Source organism: Populus nigra, chromosome 9, assembly GCF_951802175.1.
Source record: "Populus nigra chromosome 9, ddPopNigr1.1, whole genome shotgun sequence".
NCBI lineage: Eukaryota > Viridiplantae > Streptophyta > Magnoliopsida > Malpighiales > Salicaceae > Populus > Populus nigra.
Window position 1 is genome coordinate 3,162,155 of NC_084860.1, and position 22,106 is coordinate 3,184,260.

Sequence of the window (22,106 nt, forward strand, 5' to 3'; positions counted from 1 at the left end):
TAAAGAAATTATGATAACTAATTTAAAATTAATAAAATACTAAAGTTATAAAATTACAATTGAAAATCAATAAAATATTAAAGTATAAAATTAAAAGAAAAAAAATAAAAAGTAGAATTAAAAAAAAAGAATAAAAAATTACCATCAACTTCTCCAATCCTTCTAGTATAGAGTATATGTGAAAAAAATAAATTCGGAAAAAATGGAATTAAAAAAAAAGGGGAGATGCTTCACTGCTAATATATACATAATTAAAAATTTTCATAATATTTTCTTGTTATTTTAGTATTTGTATAACAATGAAGCTTAAGCACCATGAAATTTCCCAATCCTTAACATGAACAGTAAACACAGCATGGACTTTTCCAATCCTTTTTGTGACATGAACGGTGAAGCACCATGGATTTTTCCTTTTCTTATATATATATATATATATATATATATATATATATATATATATATATTACTTATTTATTAAGCTATTTTCTTCTTTTAAAAAAAAAAGAAAAGAAGAAGAAGACTTGGACATGAACCCAAATAATCAAACACAATTAAATCCCCTCTCCAAATCCACCATTACTCCTCACCTTCAACTCTCCCCCTCTCTCCCCATGTCTTTCAAAGAAGAAACCACCACCAAAACTGAGTCTCGAAGCCCCGCAAAAACGACCCCGTTCCTGATGATCTAATATGGTCATAGCGGACCAGAGATCACCCGCCGATAATACGAACAACAATAACAATAACAATAACAAAGTTTGGGGACTTTTTAAACTGCCGTTTTAAGGAGGAAGCGACGCAAACACGACACCCTCTTCTTCTTCTTCTTCTTCTACTACCACTGCTACCACTCCAACTATGATGATGCAGCAGCAGCAGCAGCACCACCACCATAATCACCAGCACAACTCGCAAATTGAAGGATCTTCTAATCCTCCTCACCCTTCCAATTCTGTCTCTTCTGTTGCTAGATCGCTTTTGCCTACTCGTCGTCGTCTTAAACTCGATCCAGCTTCTAAGCTTTACTTTCCTTGTAAGTTTCTCTCTCTCTCTCTTAATTTTTAGAACAAACTTAAATTGCTAATTTTGAAGAAAAATTGAGATAATTAAGTTTCTCCTTCGTTGTCCTTATTAACAAGGATGAATTTGGTTAAAACTCAAAGTCACCGCACGTAATTGACTTTAATTTCTTCAAATAAAAAAAAAAGTAAAAAAAATAATAATTTCCCAGATGCTTTCTTTTCTTTACTTAAATAAAATTGAAATATTAAGAAGAGAAAGCTCGAAAGTTACGATCTTCATTAGCTTGTTACTTCAAAATTCATGCAGTCAAATGATCAATGTAATTTAGTGATGATTAATTAGGATGTTGTCTTTTAAAGAAATTCCTTATAATCAATGCCCTGACTCATTGAATCATATAGAGAATCAGTAATTTTCAATTGGGGATCAGTGTTATATTTACAACTGCATTCGTTTTGGGAACTATTTGCTTTTGTTTGTTTCCAATTGTGTTACTGATTTTCTGATGCTATTACTCTGATTAATGTTTTAATTATGTTTGTTTTGCGTGCTCTTTTAAGATGAACCTGGCAAGCAGGTCCGGAGTGCCATCAGGATTAAAAACACTAGCAAGTCACATGTAGCGTTTAAGGTACATTTAAAATTTTTCTTCCTTGTTTTTGTGGTTCATAGCATAGTTATAAGACTTGATCCGGCGGTCAACCCTGCCCAAGGAGGGCTCGTGTGTCGGGTGGGTTCACCTGGTCAACCCAGGCTTCTTTTTTATATAAAAAAAACCAAAATGACGTTATTTTAAGAAAAACGAATGGCGGGTCAAGCCCTGGGTCACCAGGTTGATCTGCCAGGCTAGGTCTTATAACTAGGGTTCATAGAGTCTAGATGTGTAGTTTATAGATGTATGTACACACACGTTTCGTTCTAGATCACTTCGTTTCTTGTTGTGCTTGATATTTTTTGTTATTGTATCAGGTGTGTGACTGGATTTTGTAATGAGTTGTTTTTGTTTTTTCTTGATTTAGTTTCAGACAACTGCACCGAAAAGCTGTTTCATGCGTCCTCCTGGGGCTATTCTTGCACCTGGGGAAAGTATCATTGCTACAGGTAATTATTGTTGCATTCCCTGTTCGTATTATCGTGCTTTGAGGAGAGAATGTATCTTAGCTATTTTATGTGTCTTTCCACTCTATTCTTACAAAATTATCTTCTTGATTTTCGATGCCAGTCTTCAAGTTTGTTGAGCTTCCAGAAAATAATGAGAAACCAATGGAACAGAAGAGCAAGGTTAAATTTAAAATCATGAGCCTCAAGGTGAAAGGGGTTATGGACTATGTACCTGAGCTGGTGTGTAGAATGGTTCCTTTATCTTCTTCTTCTTCATTTTTTTATTATTCCCCCCCCCATTGATTTAAGTGTTTTAATATGAACCTATGCTGGTCAACAATAGTCTTAGTGATAAATGGTCTTGGTCCCATTCATTTATTTTGATATATTTGGGCCTGAAACATGTTCTGCTTGGGGTGAGTGTTGTGTCATATTGCAAATTCTTCATAAAAACAGGCAAGTATCTTGGTTTCTGAGGAGGTCAATAGGCACAACGAGACAGATAGATATCTTAGGCATCGTTGTTACTGTTAGTTTTGATGTTTCCAAGGGCTGCACATTCATTTCATTTGGTTTCATCTTTCTTAGGGGCTTTTCTGATAAAGATGTTATCTGGCTTTGGCCAGGCTGCTCACTGTAATGTAATTATGTGAAGTGCACTGACACAGCTTACACGTAATGGGATGTGGCATCTTGTGTTGAAAGCCAGATGCCATCATTTTCACTTGTTGATTCTGGAGAATATGTGCCTGTTTTCCTTGCAGAATAACCATGATAGATTTTGGATTCAATTACATCTTGTGTGGCTGGCTGCTTTTGTTGGATGGACACTTAGAATATCTTTACAAACTGCTTTATGGTCTATTTGAAACTTTATTTTTGTGTTTGGATCTCCTGTTGCAACTTTATGAAGTGACTTTAGATGCTTTGTCTCTACAGTTTGATGAGCAGAAAGATCAGGTAGCAATAGAGCAAATATTGCGGGTTATTTTTCTAGATCCAGAGCGTCCCAGTCCTGTAAGTATCAATAACATGTCAATAATCATGGAATCAAATTAATCTGTGCTTTAGGATCCATCGTTTTCTGTTTTCTCATATGTTACCTCCGTTCTCTTATGTTTGGCAAATGACATACAATTCATACAATTACAGGCTTTGGAAAAGTTGAAGCGCCAATTGGCTGATGCTGATGCAGCTGTTGAGGCACGCAAGAAGCCTCCAGAAGATGCAGGCCCAAGGATTATCGGTGAAGGACTAGTTATAGATGAATGGGTGAGCTGTCAAGTGTTGTGCTTTCCAAACTTTCCCTGTGAAATTCCCTAATCTTTGTCCATTCCTTTTGTACAGAAAGAGCGAAGAGAGAGATACCTTGCTCGGCAGCAGGGTGAAGGAGTAGACTCAGTATAGAGTGGCATTTATCTTCAAGGTGCATTTGTGTATGATGAATGGAATTTATACAATCCACCATTCAGTAAATTCCTCCACCCTTTTCGTGTAATGCAAAGGATATTGTATTCAGAAAATCATGTAGGAAAACTTCAACATGGTGTGTAAAGAGAAACTGGGAAGTGAATTCTGTGATTTGAGGTACTAAAACTTTTTCGCTCTCCATCTGCCTGTATATACTTGTGATTTTGTTTTCCTGTTTCAGAAATAACTGATCTTTACCCAAAGTAAAGCGCATAATTTCAATTTTAATGAGTGTTGATATGGAGGGAAATCAGATCCCATTTGCTGATTTATTCTGTGTCATTTCATTGGCACTCTTCCATGGTACTCCATTGCTGTTAGTATGTGCCTGTGAATACATTGGCCCATGAGCAGCCTGTGACATGACCCGGGAAGGACAGCAAAACCTGATGCCCTAATCTGGGCGTCTCCAAACTATGAGCTGTTTGCAAGCGTCCTTTGCCCTTTCTGAATTCTAGCTGCTACACCATCGTCTCGGAATTTTTAAAAATTTCTTTTTTTTAATATTTTAGATTATTTTGATATATTAATATTAAAAATAAATTAAAAAATATTTTAATACATTTACTAATAAAAAATACTTGAACAAAAATTACTTTGAAAATAAATAATTATCACTATCTCAAACATATCCTAATAAGGTAGTAAAGTATTTATCTAGTCCCTGTGGTTTTAGCAAAATAATTAATCAGTCCCTCGGGTTTAAGAAGTCCTATATTGCGTCTCTATGTTTTTATTTCTATTTATAAATCAATCGCTAACTGTCCATTACTAAGGTGCTGCGCTGTTACCAATTTAGTTATTTTCTTTCTAAAATACCATATATATATATATATATATATATAACTTGCTCAACCTACACGAGTCTGGCAACTAAGGAGTAATTTACTGTATGACGAGGAACTCAGTAATCAAATTAATCAAATTATTATATGCTTAAATCTCGTTAATCTTTAGCATGAATGACCTGTTTTAAGCAAAGCTAGCGGAGAGGCTTACCTGGTGGTGTAAATGATAAAAGTTAATCTCCGTAAAGCCAAAATAATCTGTCCACAGTCCGATGAACAGTGAGTGAATAATCTCCATGTTCTTGCAGTTTAATCCCCTGAATGCTGGATCACAATATCCAGCTCTAATGGTACAAGAGCTAGCAGAGAGAAACGTTTGAACTGAAAGTTAATCAAGCACCATCCTGCTGACAATAGGTTTTGAGTGCATTCCTGTAAAGAATCGTTTCATTTAAAAATTTAAATTTTTAGATAAAATAATTTATATTATTTTTTAATATATCTTTTAAGTGAAAACATTTTAAATTTTAAATTTTCATAGATCCATATTACTTTATACTTAATTTTTATTAAATAAATAGAAACTGTAAAATTTAAACTTATGAACATTTAATTATTAAAACTATAATATCATATTAAAAAATTATTTTAATCATAAAATTTTTATATAAAATTTTAATACATAATTTATATTATTTTCAAATATTTTATAGCCGACTTGTTTACCTTCGTTGTCACATGCATGAACCGCCACGTTTTTTTGGCGGATAAGATTTTCCCAGGCATTCTTTCGACATCACAAAGGACCCCCCAGCAAATGGAAATTCAATAAAACCATGGCTTCCGCTTCTGGATTTGCTTCCATTGTATCTGTAAAACCGCCTCTTTGGCCATCCCACACCATTCAGTCACTCCTTATATCTACGGGCATGCTAATCCTTCACTTTTGTAAGAGAAAAAACGATAGTCACAAGCGGGAAGTAATTAAGTACTCCGTACTTCATTGAGAAGCAAAGAGAGTTCAAGAAAGATGAGTAACTCTAGCAGGAACTGCATGGAAGCTAGTTTGGCTGGGATTGAAGGCCAGCCTAGTCATGGTTCTAAATCAAACTCAACGTTTCGATCTTGGAGTTCCAGGAAGAAAAGCTATTTCTCTGGTGGTAATGGGGGCCGTGATGGAGAGAGCAAGAGAAAACAGGCTGAAGAGTCCTTTCAGAGAGTGATGTACATGAATTGCTGGACACAAGGTTGCTAGTTAGTTGAGTTTTTGCTAGTCTTTGTTGCCAATCTTGTAGTCAGTGGTTTCATGGTTCAGGAGAGATTCTTGACTCCTGATGAGTTTAGTATATATTGTTGCAAAGATTTGTGCTCAAAATCTCTAAAGAAAGGCAACATGAAAGCAAGTCCATCAGTACTAGCATGTAAAAGTTCTGTGAATTTCAATGTTCTGAATAGAGAAAAGCAGAAAAAGTTTCAAATGATTGATCTAACATGAACAAATATGACCAGCGACGGACCAACCGTACTCTAGATCAAGCAGTCGAGAGATACATGAACAGCCCCATATATCTAGCTGTATTAATTAAAGTAGATTTTTCATCAGACCATTTATTAATCTAACTTCTTTTCTTTCCTTCCTTTTTTCCCTTAAAATCTTTCTTAAAACTGTGATCTAATCTAGTTAACAGGAGCTAACTATCACGGCAGGTGATAATACCTCTCTTCTCAAGAACAATATTTTTAAAAACAACGGCAACCGGCGTGTTATGAGAACAAAGATTGTTGTGAGTAACATGTCTTCGTTCATAAAGCTCCAAAACCTCCATAAATGCCCTATAAAAAGGCCATGCACATTAAATCTTGGTGGTGGGAATGAATAACGTGTAAAGATAAATGAAAAATAATAGAGCCATGGTCTTATTTATTCCGGATCATGAGCAAATAACAGGTAGAATGTGAGCTTCATTACCCCTGGCATGGCACATACAGACATATCCGGTTTAAGCTAAGAGTTATTTGTACGATCAAGATTTCATTTGATAAAAAAAAAACCTCAAAAATAAACTTCACTTCACTTGTAGATATAAATAAAAAATATTAATAAAAATATTTCTTAAATATTTTAAAATATTCTTGCTGAAGAGTTATTCACCTTAAACCGGCTCTAGAGACCTATACGTTGAATCAAATCTTTATGGCCGGTAAACTTTATCCAAGCATTCAATCATGTATAATAAGAACAAGGCGAATCTTCACTCAGATTTTTATTTTCCTGAGCAAGACAGAAAAATTGGACTCAGCTAGCAACAGTACACAAGATCACATCCATGTATGTATGGGAGACATTATTAATGGCTATCGAAGGAATGTAAGCTAAGCACGATAGAAAAAAATATCAACACATTATTCCCTCCAAGAAATATATAATTAATAAGATAAAGCACATCTGGGTCGCATCCAATGCCAAAATAGGTGCCTGTGTGGGACATCATTATCAACTTAATTTCTTCTGCTGCTACTGCTACTGCTTCTTCTTCTTGTTTTTTTCGGTGTGGATTAAAGATTGGTTCTTGCATACCACAACCAGGGGTGGAAGGCGCAGAAATCTAGAATTGATGGGGGGGGGGGGGGGGAGTGATTTTGGGGTGAAATTAAAGCATAAAAAATTGAAAGGTATAGTGAAAAAGTTTCAAAGTTTTTAGACTATAATGTAAGGTTTTTCAAGATTTACAACCACATATCTATTAAAAAAAGAGTTTGAAATAATTATCAACACTAAGATTAAATCCTGCTTGTTTTTGCGGTGCATCATAATAAAAACATAAGATTAAATCTTGCTTGTTTTTGCGGTCCACCATAATAAAAACATAAAAGTCAATGAAATTCATGTTTATGCTGTGATGGCACTGCAAAAAATGAGTATAGATCTTGTTCTTTAAAATCCCTTTTTAAATAACAAGATGAAGAACAAATACATTTTTGAGCTGATACGAGGACTAGCATTTGTAAAAAGACATGGCACATGATTCCCAAGTTTGCTTTCCAATCATCTCAAATCGAGGGAGACAGTGAGAAGGACAAGGGAGCACTGGAACTAAATGCACTTATCCATTATCTTCCTATCCAAAAACATATCCGTAGAGGGATATTGGAGAAGAAGAGGCAAAGGTGCCCTAGTACAATAAAAGACCAGCTAGTCATGCGATTCTCCTTTTGTTTCATTGCAAGACCGTGACCAAACCAAATTCATTGTAATGTCTCCCTTTTCCTTGAAATATGTTATCCATTCGGTACAAATATTGATTCAATTCACCGTTGCGCTTATCACCGAAAGATGTTATTGATGAGAAAAAGAAAAAATGCTACTCATAAGGCATGTGAAACTCGATTCTCCACTTGCAGTAAAGTCGTGAATTTTGGCAATATTTGATCCATTCATTTGATGTGAAGTGCCACCCATCCTGCCCACCTGCATATATGCTCTCCATTATCTATGTTGTGGCGATCATTAATAATAAATCAATCGTGGCTATAATTAATTAAGAACCCATTTTGGACTGGGTTTCGAGTTTCAAGTTCTTCAAGGCCAATTTATCGAACCCAGCTGGGCTTATCAACTGTGAAATCATCCTTTATTTTGAAGGTAGGTGAGAAGTTCGATAATGGGCAAATTCAAATCAATTCACAACAATAAATCGAATCTCAGTTGAGGGAATCATTGAGAGTTTTAAGGGCTCTTCAAGACTTGAATGAGATAAGAAAAATATATCTGGGGACTCAATTGAGAATCCCTCTACAGTTAGAGGAGTTATTTGAGGTTTGCCCTTCAATTTTTATCAGTGAACAGACGGGTAAATACATTGAAAAAAACAGGAAAAAAAAAACCTTGGCATCCAGTTTTTAAAGATTGCCCTTGATAAAGTAAGGGGATTTTGGAGTGAAAGTCATTACCACTGCATTTGGACCCATCTCAGTGGTAGCTTAAAACACTATTTAGAGTCAATATCCATCCATCATGCGATGTGCCCTCTATTTAACTCAACAATGGGCATCAATGGTTTTCATGGCATTGACAAGCAATCAGGAAGAGGACGAGCATAATCATGACTCTGCATTATCCCTTTTGCGCTGGGCAATGGGGTTAATCTTGATAAAATTATGGCCAGATTATAAATAATTATACAACTTAAGCAAACATAATCCTCCCAAATTTGCTCACGTAATATCCAATAGATTTTGTCAAGGAGATATGGCTTGACTGTAAGAGATTCTCCATGAGCGCGCTGGACAATCATAGGCATCAACAATCGCCACACTCGTTAACTTCTTGTCTAGCTTAGGCCCTGTTTGTTTGCAGGAAAATAGTTTTTTTTTGGAAAGTGAATTCCGGGAAAGTATTTTTCGATGTTTAGTAGTGTAATGGAAAATAAGTTGGAAAACACTTTCCAGTGTTTGGTTATGTTATGGAAAATGAGCTGGAAAATAACTTATTAATATTTTATTTTTTCAAGTTTATTAAAATAATGAGGAACAAATCTTACAAATTAAAAAGTTGAATGAGAATGAAATTGAAAAAAAAAATATAATTTCATAAATTATCTCAAATAAAATAAATAATAATCAAAATAATAGAGATCAAATCTAAAAAATTAAAAAAAATGAAAGGTGAAGAAATTAAAATAATAATAATTAACATTTTATAAATTATTTCAAATAAAATAAGTAAAAATCAAAAGAATGAGGACCAAATTTGATAGATAAAAAATTTCAATAAAAAAATGATAAGAAAAAAGCAAATAGCAATTATAAAAATAAGGACCAAAATTAATATAAAAATTAAATTTTAATAGATGAAATTAAAAAATAAATATTCAAAACAAATTATATATAACAATCAAAAGTTTGAGGATTAAATTTGATATAATTAGCAAATAATGACATTTCTAAATTTTTCACAACTTCCGGAAAGTGTTTTCTGCCCAAATTTTTCAGGAAAACACTTTCCTGAAAACCAAACCAAATTTTCCTTTGACTGGAAAGTGTTTTCCGTTGACCAACTTTTCCAATAGCAAACAAACACAAGAAAGTTTGGAAAGTGGTTTCCCGGAAACCACTTTCCGGAAAACAAACACAGCCAAAAGGGAAAACACTTTCCTAGAAATCAAACCAAATTTTTCTTTGACTGGAAAGTGTTTTCCGTTGACCGAAAAGTGTTTCCGTTGACCAGAAAGTGTTTTCCGTTGACCAACTTTCCTAATGGCAAACAAACACAGGAAAGTTTGGAAAGTGGTTTCCCGGAAAATGAATTCCGGGAAACAAACATGGCCTAGGTAACTATGAAAGGTGCATGGCTTTGCAAAATTCTCGAAGATAGACAAGGACAGTCAGAAACATAGTACTATATATATATATATATATATATATATATATATATATATATATATATATATATATATAATGTGGGTGTTCGGCCAGTTGGTGTGCACCTCGACTAATTCTACGAGTCCTAAATTTAACGATTATATGAGCCTCCAATAACCCTAAGATTTGTGAGACTCGAATTGATGACTTCTAAATAACAAATTAAGAGTCTGACCAGTTGAGTTATACCCTTTACGGTTATAGTTCTGATATCTTACTTCGGTTCGACTTGGTTTAAATCTTGAATTGTTGGTTTGCTAAATCAATTCATGGGATTAGTATGGATTTATTCCAAATCAATATTTTTTTTATATTCAAATGATAATTTTGAAAAAATAAAATAAAATAATTAATCAAAATAAAAAATTTAACTTTTTTTTTTAAAGTTAATTAGCAATGTCAATTAGACTACGAAGTTAATCATTCGAGTGACTTCAAGTTAGCATATCCTAATCGAAATTAATTAATAAAAACAAGAAGTAATATGTGTAGGATGTAACATATGAGGCAGAATTTTGTATTGTTTCTTTGTTTTGGTTTTAAATTTTTAATATTCGCTAGTCGTTTCTTTACATATGACTTAACTTCTTTAAAGCCAGGTGAAGCCAAAAAAAACTATTCAAAATATTCAAAAAAATCGGCTGAAGATGTATGCATGATATCTAGTGTGAATGGATAATCAGCCGAGAACAACACATCATGAGATGTGAATTGTTCCATCGAATTCATTGAGGCAGTGATGAATTAAGCAAACACCATAAAATTAGATGCTAGCTAGGAAAAGGGTTCTTCTTGTTCGCCCTTCGTGCATACACATCAGTAAATTAAGCAATTATTTGTAAAATAAGAATCACTGCATGAAGGGGAAGAAATTATTTTGTGCACTAAACTTGGTCTTAATTAATAATATTTTCACATAATAGATTCTTATCGATGCACTGGAATTTCTGTTGACTACATAAAGCTCTGGACACTCGTCATTTCGGGACAAATCTCAGAGCTATTTCATATAATTTATGACATGAAAGCAGTAGGGCATGCACTGCTACCAAAAACCAAAAGAGACAACTAACTGATCCAGCCCAAGTTTAATTATACTACACACTCTTCGGGCCTTGTCCTCCTTTGGTCATCTCATAGCCTCCTCCCTTGGGATAATCTTCATCGGTAACAAATCGTGACCAGAACCAGTGTGTCGTCCATACCTGTCCCATCTCTTCAATGGGAATGCCCTTAGTCTCAGGCAAGAAGTAGTAGATAAAGATGGACATCAGCACCACAAAGAATGCAAAGAAGAGGAAGATCCCAAACTTCAAGTGGCAAAGCATTGTTAGAAAAACTTGGGCAATTATGAATGTGAAAAGCATGTTGACAGACACGGTGACACTTTGTGCAGCTGATCGGATTTCCAATGGGAAGATTTCACTCGGCACCAACCAACCAAGAGGACCCCAAGACCAGGAAAATCCAGCAACGTAAATGCAGAAGAAAAGCACCACAACAATAGCATACCACTTGGGCAATTCACCAGGGTTCCCATCAATTCCAAACTTGGCACCGATACAAGCTGCTACAACTATCTGGACATTGACAAAAGTTTTTTTAAAAAAAGGGTGTTAAGAGCTCCAAAGTTACAAGACAACAGCACGAAAAAAGTTAATTTCTTGCGTAAACAAGTTAATTACCTGGCATATCAACATCTGACAGCCACCTTCAAGGAAGAGAAACCTTCTTCCCCACTTATCAACACCGTAGATAGAAACCATGGTAGCAACAACATTAACAATACCGGTGATCACAGCAGACATGAGCGCAGCGTCATTACCAAAACCAATCGTGTTGAACAAAACAGGAGCGTAAAACATAATGACATTGATGCCAGTAAGTTGCTGAAAGAATGGAATCATTACAGCCATAGCTACGTGAGGCCTGTACTTTCTTTGCAACAAATTTTTCCATGAATGTTCAACTTTCTTTGAAGCTTCACTAGCAGCAACAAGGTCACTAAACTCCTCATCAACATCATCAACACCACGAACTCTTTTCAATTTTTCTCTAGCCTCATCATGCTGGCCACGTTCGATCATAGAGTTTGGAGTGTCAGGAAGGACTAATGATCCAACTGTGATTATGAGTGCAGGAACCATAGCACCACCCAAACTCAATCTCCATCCCCAACCACCATGGATTTTAACAAAGAAATAGTTTAATACATTGGCAATCAGGATACCAGCCGTGATTGATAATTGAAAACCAATGTTGAGTGCACCTCTGTACTTGTACGGAGCCATCTCTGAGAGGTAGAGTGGCACAGACTGTAATCACAAGCAAAAATCAAAACCAATAAATCTCTGATCACCCTGTTTTCTATTGCTTAGATTAACAATTAAGCCGCTATCAAGTTGCAACTTTTCGGTTCAAAGCTGTAGCGTCAACAAGTTAACTTTTTGTGGAGAAAAAGTGTCAGAGATGTCATGCAGAAGAAAAACAAGGCAACCGTGACTTCCAAAAGATAATAAAATAACAAAGTACCTCACTTTGTCTTATTTCTTATCATTCAGTCGAATTCTTTCAATTGTATTGCTATTTGCTACATTAGCGGAAATTGGAATCACCTTTTTTCTTTTCCTTTTAACTCTTTCCCTACTTTTTTTCTCAGGAACCAAACAAAGCATTGAATCTTGTTTAACTTAAAAAGGACTACAAGCCCATATCCGGATCAGAAACAACTCAACAACATACAAGAAAACAAAGATGACATGCTTTAGTACTCAAAACCCAGAAAGATTCCATTGAAAACAATGAAATCATGTACAGAAAAAATAAAACATGCAGCACCTTTTATTTTTGCTTCTCTAATGCTAAAACACAAAAAGTTAATAAATAATCCCGAACAAAACAACCCCACAATCACTAGCAACTAAAAATCAAAACGAGAATCGTAAAAAAGAGAGAGACAAAAAAGACATTAAGAATACCTGATTGGCAAAGCCTATACCAAAACCAAGCAAGATTCTACCAAGAATCAACATCCATACAGCTTTAGCAAAACCATTGATGATGGCGCCAGCACAGAAGAGAAGACCTCCAAACAACATGGAGAGTTTCCTTCCATATTTACGAGTGACTATGGATGCCACAAGTGATGCCAATAAAGCAGCCAAATACAGAGAAGAAGTGAACATGGTTAGTGTTTGACTATCATATTGGCAGTACTTGTTTGTAATGGAGTCTTGCTGTTTACGGTAAACAGATGGAAAAAACTTCCTCAAGAATGATGGCATGGACGTAACTCCACCTGCAAAATCACAAATTCACTTAACAAAATCATCAATATATATATCAAAAAAGAAACATTCTTGAGAGTAATATTTGTGGACAATACATTCAAGAAAAGCATTCTTCAAAGTTCGTGACTATATTTTGAAAAAAGTCCAAATGCCAAAATCAAGTTTCAAAGCATTAAACTTGATGTAAAAAGAATTACCAGAAATCCCAATATCGTAACCAAAGATCAAGCCACCCATGGCTGCAACAACACATGTTACAGTGACAAAAGGAGTAAGGTTGCCTGGATATTCCCTTTTGTTGTCACCAACAGCTATCACTACTGCAGGCATTTTAGCTTGCTTCAATTGCACCAAGAAAATGATATAAGAAGATCAAAGAAATGGTAGCTAGTGTTTAAGAGGAAAAAAAAACAAGAAGAAGAAGACAGGTTTTAGACAAGCTTGGCCAGTCTATTTATAGATAGAAATTGCCAAATTGTTTTCATTAAAGAGAATTATTATTGAACTGTCGAAAACTATTTTCTTATTTATGAATCAAGTTCATTAATATTTTTTAAAAATGTGTGAACATTTTGAAGATAAGATCATATAAGAGATAAATAGAGTAAGGTTTAAAAATATTAGCTAGAGTATTTATTAATTTGTTTTTCTTTTTTCACTCAATTTTCAAGTCTCCTTGGCTATCTACCGTTTGGATGGCAGCAAAACTCAGTTCACATTGTTTCAGAAAATTAATTTATATATCAGAAAATATATAGTCATCATGCTGAGCAACAAATATTTGCCTATTCACCTGATTAACCTTATCAATACTTGGATAATGTTGTCCGGCCAGACTTTTTCTGAAATATGAAGTGGAAAAAACGTGAATTTTAAGAACTTTACAGAAAAGTTATATACCATGTGATTCCTAGATTTGACACGCTCTATCATGGTTTTTTTTTTAAATAATTAAAGGGTATAAATTAATATGTAATAAATCTAGTTATAAGATATAATCCGGTCCGACTGGATAAACCTAATATTTTTTTTCTTCTAAACGAGACCGTTTCATCATTGAAAAGTGGTGGCAATTATGTTGTTCGAGGGGATTACAAGGGGTGTTTATGTCTTCAAGCTAATGGAGTGTGATGCGAAATGATGTCACTTGGTTTCCATGATGTCAAATTTCCTCAAGTAAAGGAATACAGTGATGACTGAAAGCAGTTCCTGACCACAAAAAAAAGAAAGAAAAGTTCCTGACCTGAAATATTGCTATTTCTGACAACAGGATAATTATCTGACTCCACAGAGCCATAGCAAATCTATCCCTCCTTTTCTTTTGCTGCAAAGACCATCCGATGATCTAAATAACAAGAAGTTATAATTAAATATATATGAAATAACACGGTTTGAAAAGAAATTAAAAATAGCATGGTTTGTATATATTGTGATTGAAAAACATAATATTTGTAACTTGTTATTTAGAATAACAACATTTTAAAAAATTTGAAATGAGCAGGAGAAAGAAAAAACAAATAAAAAATAGATCTTAGAGGTATATCAAAACTTCAATTATAATACCACTAGTATCATAAAAAAGATTTAAACGAAACGAATCTATCAACATAAAAAAAATCACCAACTATGACTTGAGTATTCTAACACTTGACGCCTAAAGGTGGCGGGTGGCTCACTTGCTTTTGGCAGCAAGTGTGGCCTATTCCGGTCACCTTCGAAAGCCTTTTATGGTGTTATTGGATTTATCTCGTCAAGATTTTTTTAATGGTATTAATGATGTCGTAATTGGAGCTTTGATGTGTTTTCTAGATCTTTTTTTTTCTCTCCTCTCTCCACCCATTTCATATCTGTTTTTTTAAGTTGCTATTCTAAATATCGATAATCTATAAACATTATGTTTTTCAATTGTGACATGTATAAGCTCGTTTTTTTTTCAAAATATTGTGCTATTTGCCAATATTTTTAATTTATTGTGCTAATTGTTTTTAAATATGTTCATACCATAAATCTATTATTTAATACCCCACATTAATATGTTCATATCATTGTTCATAACTATATTTTTCTTTTAGATCCCTAAATTTTTCTTACACTTCAACTATTAAACTTTATTTCATTTCAATTTCCTCTTTACAAGTTATGCTTGCATGATTTTGTATGTTAAGATATGTTTTGATTTGCATGTTTTAGCATACTTCATATATGAAAAAATTGTCTGATATTAAATTAAAAATTGATTTTATAAAAATAATTTTAGGTTATTATTAAAAAATTAAAAAACCAGGAATCAAAACTAAAATAAGAAAAAATAAGACCTCTTTCTACTTACACCGTTTAAAAGATAGAAAAGATCAATTTGATCCCTCAAGTTCAACATTTTACATAATTGGTGCCTATTCTTTTTAACTTTTACATTTCAATTATAAAATCTTATTTATTTTGCATTTCAATCTCTAGCTATTGTGAAAGAAGAAAGAAAGTCAAAAAGAGGAAGATAATAAGAAAGCTTTTAGGTGATTAAATTACAACCATCAATTACTACAATTTTGATTTTTATATTTTTTTTATATATTAGCATGAAAATGATCGATTCATGATTTTTTTTTTCAATTTTTATATTTGGCCAAATGCGAAAATTCCCCCCATCTTACATGATAATAACAAAAAATTCATTTTAAAAATACCATCAATTACTACAATTTTGATTTCTATACATTCATATTTAAGAGGATAGGTCAATGAAAGTGGTCCGAAAACATCTATTTTAATTTTTGATCATTAGAGCCACCTCCGATGATTAAAAGATGTTTTAAGTAGATGATATATTATCTATTCTAATTTTAGTTTTTTTAAAAGATAGGAGCAAACGTCGCGTCGTTTGTCCTTATAAAAAATAAGCAAGCATACTTGGCCTTCGAGGGCCAAGCATACATGACCTTTTAAATTTAGGTACACACCTTGTAGACTTATCCTTTCAATCTATAAGCACTTGACGGTTTTTTTTTTTAAAAATGACTCTTAATTTTTTTTATTTGATTTATTTTTTACATTTTATAACAAAATTATCTTTAAAAAAAATTAATTAAAATAATATTTAAATAATTACCCAATCAAGCCATAGTTTTCAAATAATATTAGAGCATTTTATTGTAAAATTAACAATTACTTTCTAAATAATCATATATAAACCTAATATGAGTATTTTTTGTTAAATTTTGCTCATGAACACTCAATGCAAATAAAATATCTATTTTTCTATTTTCTTATTGTATATTTTTTAAATATTTTCTAAAATTTATTATTCTTATATTTTTTTTATACATTAGCATAAAAATTATCGATTCATGATTTTTTTTTCAATTTTTATATTTGGCCAAATGTGAAAATTCCCCTCATTTTACATGATAATAACAAAAAAATTATTTTAAAAATACCAAATTGCCCTTTGATGCTAGTATTGAAGTTTTTTACTTTTAAAGATATTTTTATCTTTTCAATGTGCTTTTGAAATGAGAAAAAATATTTTTGCCCTTGATTAATTATTAATTTGATAATGAGTAATGGGCTATGTAAAAAAATATTAATACCCCCATTAGCCTGTTTTAAGCTTTTTAATGAGAAAGACAAATACGTTATTACACTGTTAAGAATACCTTATCTACATTATTTTTCAACCCAAGTTTAGCTTTGGTTAATTCCTGCATGTTTATTAATAATTCTGAATTCAGATGCAAAATACCTACAAAGGAATTAAGTTACATGGTGCCAAACCAGCACTTTCAGAACGTATTTATGGTGATTTATGTCTGCTGTCTATGATTGTGCATTTTTGGGGGTAAGATACATTGTGGGATGCCTCCGGCCGCCATCACTTCTCCGATTGCTACATTGAAGGTGGAGTAGATCTTATATATGGTGCTGGCCAATCTTTTTACAAGGTAATGAAGATTTTTCATGTAGTAATCTTAATATCTACGCCAAATTGATTAATTATGCATGAAAATCATTTTCTAAGTTATTAATGGTTCCTGATGAAAAAACTCTTGCCTTATAATTTATTTTTTAATGCTGTGATGTGCATATGATGCCACTATATACTTTATAGTGGATTGTGCACTAATATCTTATACCATATACAATGCAAAAAAGCATCTAATCAATTAAAAAGAATCCACAGATCACTTCAATATGTTATAGACATGATTAATTAGCATCTATTAATTTTCTGTAGTAAAATATATCTTATGATTGATGCAGAAATGTTTAAGAAATGTTACCACTGGAGGATTTATAACAGCTCGAGCCAAGGAGTTTCCTAATGATACCAGTGGTTTCGTAATTATATAGCCGTTGCACTGTTTCTGGACTTGAGGGTGTTAACGTTTACCTTGGGAGGGCTTTCAGGCCATATTCAACAGTATTATATTTATCACAAGTGGTTGAGCCTGCAGGCTGGAGTCGTTGGCATTATCAGGGGCATGAGTAAGTTATGCAGAATTCAAGACCTGTCCATGACTTCCTATTTTGCATGATTTTCTTTATGTTTACTCTGATTTCAATTTTCTGTTTTTCAAGGCGTAATTTTACCTTAATTGTAAAGGACGAGGATCAGACATTTCAAAGCGTGTGCCATGGGAGAAGAAGCTTGATGCACAACAGATCAATCAATTTTCAAAGTCATCCTTCATTGACCAAGATGGCTGGCTTGCCAAACTCCCTCTTTGATCATTGTTATAGAACTGTTTTCTTTGTAATTCTTGTCGCTAGAATGGCATGCAATCATCACTATTTAATTTAATAGTTTTGTTGACAGAAATTTTTTTATCAGCGTATTTATAGATATCTAATTCCCCTCTATTAGTATTATTAGTATTTCTTGAATTAACTAATATATAATTAATAAAGAAATTACAACTCCTAATCTAACTAGTGTGTAATTTTTACCGAATCGAACCAGTTTTTAGTTTGATCCAGGTAATATTTTTAAGAAATTACAACTCTTAATTCAGCTAAATTTTTTTATTTGAACCGGACCGTGAATATCTTTATTTCATATCGATTTTTTTTTAACACCCATAGGAAAATTCATTCAATAGCAGTGTGTGGAGCATATGAAATTTATGTTTTGATTCACAATACTAACAATAAGCATCAACCTGCCAAGGATCAAACAAGGTTTCAGTGGTCCACATCTCTTACTATCAAGCAAGCAAAGTTTTGCTATCCCAAAATAAGAACGCATACACTACAACTGTAAAGTCCTTTCCCATTAAGACATGGGACCAACATCATCGTCATGTTTGCCTGATATTTCAGCTAAGCAAATTGATAGAAATCAACAATTCTGTAACCCTAACTGTCTCCAGCAGTCAAGGTGGTGTCATCTGCACAAAAGAGATAACTTGGACCCTTATTAAACCACATTTAAAACTGATTTTTTTTTTTTTAGCATAAGCTCAAAACATTATAAAATGTTCTTTAACACGAAAGTGCCATAGCAAGAAAGGGATGGGAAAAGACAGAAGCGAGTAAGTCAAGCAGTCTGTCCACCATGGTTAGATGGACGAAACTCGATAGGAACTGTTCACATGCCTCTCTGGGTTTCTTGTCATTCCCGTGTCCTTCATAACAAACGCTTACAAAAAAAAAATTGCTGGATGAAAAGGATTGTTTCATAGGCCTAGGGTCACCAAGTAGACCCTAAAGATTTTTTAATTTTAGAAAAATCAAGTGCAAATAAACGAGAAAGCTTATCTCTTCAGTAACACAATTAAAATGCATGTAGAATTAACTAAATCCAATATTATACTATCACTCTTTACTCACACAGCAAAGGTATACAGCAGCCTAACCTTGATGCTCCAGAAGGCCTCCAATGCAATAGAGCACAAGCCACAGAACCCAAACTGAGTTCCTGGATTATGCATCAGAAATACAAATGGGGTATTGATGTCAAGGTCGGCAATCCAGTAGCTTTATTCATGCAAATGCTTTGATACAAATTTAAATCCTGAAGCAAGCGTTGAACAACAAAAAATATTGTATTCATGCACTAAACAGCATAGGACAAAGGCATGGAGAGGTCCATTAAAGCAACCAGTTTAAGGATAATAGCACATTAAGAACATTATTAGTAAGGAAAATCTTGAAAAGAACATCAACGATGGTGCAGAATACTGTACACCAAAACCAAGAAAAAAATAAGTTTGGCAACTAATGCTATAGAGAATTCGTGGAATGCGGTCATAGAGAACTCACTTTTACCTTTCCCTGTTTGTTGTTTTAATTTAACCACTAGTACTAACTTATTTTAAAATTATTGTTTGTTTGAAAATATGTTAAAAATTTATTTTTTTAATTTTAAAAAATATTTTTTGATATTTAAATATTAAAATGATATAAAAACATTAAAAAAATTAATTTAAAATAAAAAATAAAAAAATTATTTTTTTCAAACAGAAAAATAAACACAATCTTAATCTCTCAGCAACAGCTGATGCGAAGAACAAGATCCTTAGGCAATTGATTGATTAACGTTGGAGGATTACATATTTACCATTAACAATATTATTATTAACAGACAAACACTAAGATTTTTCCTGTAGCCCCACGCCTACAGTTTAATTTAGACAGAAATACGATGGAGTGACACAACTCTTTGTTTTCTTTTAGTTATTGAATCTTGTTCTCTTCAATTTCATCTTTTTATCATTAAATAATCATCAATTTCTTATAATTTGTTAGAGAAGTACATAATTAAAAAGCTATTCACAACAACAATATTATTATAGCCACATGTACAAAGTATAGTGTTTTGTGGTTTTTTTTTTAACTTTTTATTTTTTAGTTTTTTTTTCTTCTTTCAGTTTCAACCTTAAACAATCTAACTTTTTTTATTTTTTATTTTTATTTTATCTTTTAAAATTAGATTGTTTTATTTAGTATCATGACCTGAAGTGCGAGTTTTACAAGCTAACTTGTGTTTTTTTTCCTTTTTAATTGGCTTTTTTTTCTAGTTTCATATTTTAATATTTGGTTAGTTGGGAATTAAGCTTTTTTAAAAAAATTTAATTTGCTTTCTATAAGGTTATCATGATCTTATAAAATTGGTTGTGGGTTTAGAGGGTTAATCTGATTGACTCGGTTATTTTTTTAGATCTTTTTTTTCAATTTCATCCTATAATATTAGATTGATCAGAGATTAGGCTTCATAATTTGTTTCGATTTATTTTCTATGAGGTTATCATAGTCTCAAGACTAAGGTTACGGGTTTGTCGGGTTAACCTGAGTTTAGTTTAGTTGTTTTTTGTGTTCTTTTTTTATTTTATTTTTTCAATTTCATCTTTCAACATTAGGTTGATTGGAAATTAAGGTTCATAATTTATTTTAATTTTTTTATAGGGTTATCATGATTTCATAACCATCGTGAATTTGGAAGGTAGACTCAAATCTATCCAATATGTTGTCATCTCAATATTTTTTTAAAAAATATATATTATCTTAAATTTTTTTCGGTCAAACTATGTTTTTGCCGATTATTCAAGTTATTCTTGAAATCACCAAGTCGATCGAGTCACATCAAATTATTCTCCACATGGTTTTTTTTTCTACTAGAAGATATTTTAGCAATTCCTAAATATATTTTTTTGTGTTCAGAAAAAAAAAAGTTGGGCTTGAATTTGGTCTATGAAAAATTATTTCTCCCACGAGAACCCACTATTTTGTCCAACCCATAAAAGAAAAAATCTAATCAGTTTTTCCTGTATTTTTCAACAGAACCTGAACAGGTTTTTTCAACTCAAAAAACATTCGTTTTATAATCATAATGTTCAGTTTTTATTATGGATTTATGGTAGTTAATCAGAAGTTGATAATTTAAAAATTAATTATGGTTAATATAAGAATTCATAACTTTTTAGCTTTCAAAATCAACTATAAAAAAGGGTAAATAAAGAGTTCAAGAGAGTATTTTTATTATTATTTTACATGCTCTTCCTTACCTCAAATTTTAATGTTTTTCTCCTTATTTTTTAAGCTTTTATATTTCTTCTAAATTTAAAGCTTAGATTCATTTTGTTGAGAAATTATTAACTTCATCAACTTTGAGGCAAAGACATTGTTTATAAGTGCACTTAGACTAAAGAGGTATTGTTGGAGTCTTAAGAGATTTATTGTAAACAACCCTTGCATCAAGAGATAAGCAATAAAATCTTAAGGTGTAACGACCCAAAAAATTAAATACATCTTTAATCATTTATTAACAGCAAAATGTGTAAATAGGTAATTTTTTCCTCATACAAAGATACTCTCATTCATCATACACAATACAAATTTTACATGCATAAATATCAATCTTGTGAGGGATTTTTTTTATTATTATTAAAGTAAAGAATTATTTAATTCTAACAAAATTCCAGCAGAGTTTTTTAAAATTTTATCTTGCTTTTAAAATACCTGCAAATAATAACAATAACCCTAAATATTACTACCCATGCAATCCATATCCATACGTTGCCTCAAGCATACCTCTCAAGCCATAAACATTAACTATTCCATTTGAATATACTTGTACACAAAATATATATACAATTATATATATCATTGAATTCTCCACTCATTAATACCATTTTTGACATCAAAATAAAGAAAGGGTCGTCACTCTTTTCTCACTTATCACATATTTCTCATAGGATATTAATTTAAACATACTAAATAGATCTAGATAAAATACATTGAATTAATTTACAATTTCCTATCTCTACATTAATTACATATATAGAACAATTTGATGAATGGTCGCAAGGTTGAAACAACTGGTTGAGTGTACCTGTTGTAACACACAAATAATATAAATTATAAATTATTCGTATCCATATCCATGACACTAGAACCTTCATCAACTTAAAAAAAAATAAAAATAAACAATACATACATACATACACATACATACCCATTACCATAATATTAATTTCTATCAACTTTAGAAACAATTGTATCACTTGCAATGCTCTCA

General features: G+C 32.4%; 2 protein-coding genes across 2 annotated transcripts; one reads left to right on the plus strand and one right to left on the minus strand.

The window, feature by feature from the left end:
• Nucleotides 1-506: 506 nt before the first annotated feature.
• LOC133702603 (vesicle-associated protein 4-2) lies at nucleotides 507-3,822 on the plus strand. The gene is made up of 7 exons (XM_062126912.1): nucleotides 507-1,033; nucleotides 1,584-1,654; nucleotides 2,043-2,124; nucleotides 2,246-2,364; nucleotides 3,064-3,141; nucleotides 3,277-3,396; nucleotides 3,472-3,822. Exons 1-7 carry the CDS (start codon nucleotides 859-861, stop codon nucleotides 3,529-3,531), a joined length of 705 nt encoding a protein of 234 aa, XP_061982896.1. The 5' UTR covers nucleotides 507-858; the 3' UTR covers nucleotides 3,532-3,822.
• A 6,871-nt stretch (nucleotides 3,823-10,693) lies between these two features.
• LOC133702978 (sugar carrier protein C-like) lies at nucleotides 10,694-13,590 on the minus strand. The gene is made up of 4 exons (XM_062127352.1): nucleotides 13,291-13,590; nucleotides 12,782-13,101; nucleotides 11,489-12,118; nucleotides 10,694-11,383 (listed from the first exon to the last, which is right to left on the minus strand). Exons 1-4 carry the CDS (start codon nucleotides 13,421-13,423, stop codon nucleotides 10,901-10,903), a joined length of 1,566 nt encoding a protein of 521 aa, XP_061983336.1. The 5' UTR covers nucleotides 13,424-13,590; the 3' UTR covers nucleotides 10,694-10,900.
• Nucleotides 13,591-22,106: the final 8,516 nt, after the last annotated feature.

What these genes read in the sequence shown, in the direction of transcription:
- LOC133702603 (XM_062126912.1), top strand. Translation starts at nt 859, where the DNA reads ATGATGATGCAGCAGCAGCAGCAGCACCACCACCATAATCACCAGCAC. An exon ending in TTCTAAGCTTTACTTTCCTT is followed by an intron (nt 1,034 to 1,583) that starts GTAAGTTTCTCT and finishes TGCTCTTTTAAG; the next exon opens with ATGAACCTGGCAAGCAGGTC. An exon ending in ATCCAGAGCGTCCCAGTCCT is followed by an intron (nt 3,142 to 3,276) that starts GTAAGTATCAAT and finishes ATACAATTACAG; the next exon opens with GCTTTGGAAAAGTTGAAGCG.
- LOC133702978 (XM_062127352.1), bottom strand. Translation starts at nt 13,423, where the DNA reads ATGCCTGCAGTAGTGATAGCTGTTGGTGACAACAAAAGGGAATATCCA. An exon ending in TTACGATATTGGGATTTCTG is followed by an intron (nt 13,102 to 13,290) that starts GTAATTCTTTTT and finishes GTGATTTTGCAG; the next exon opens with GTGGAGTTACGTCCATGCCA. An exon ending in GTATAGGCTTTGCCAATCAG is followed by an intron (nt 12,119 to 12,781) that starts GTATTCTTAATG and finishes TTGTGATTACAG; the next exon opens with TCTGTGCCACTCTACCTCTC.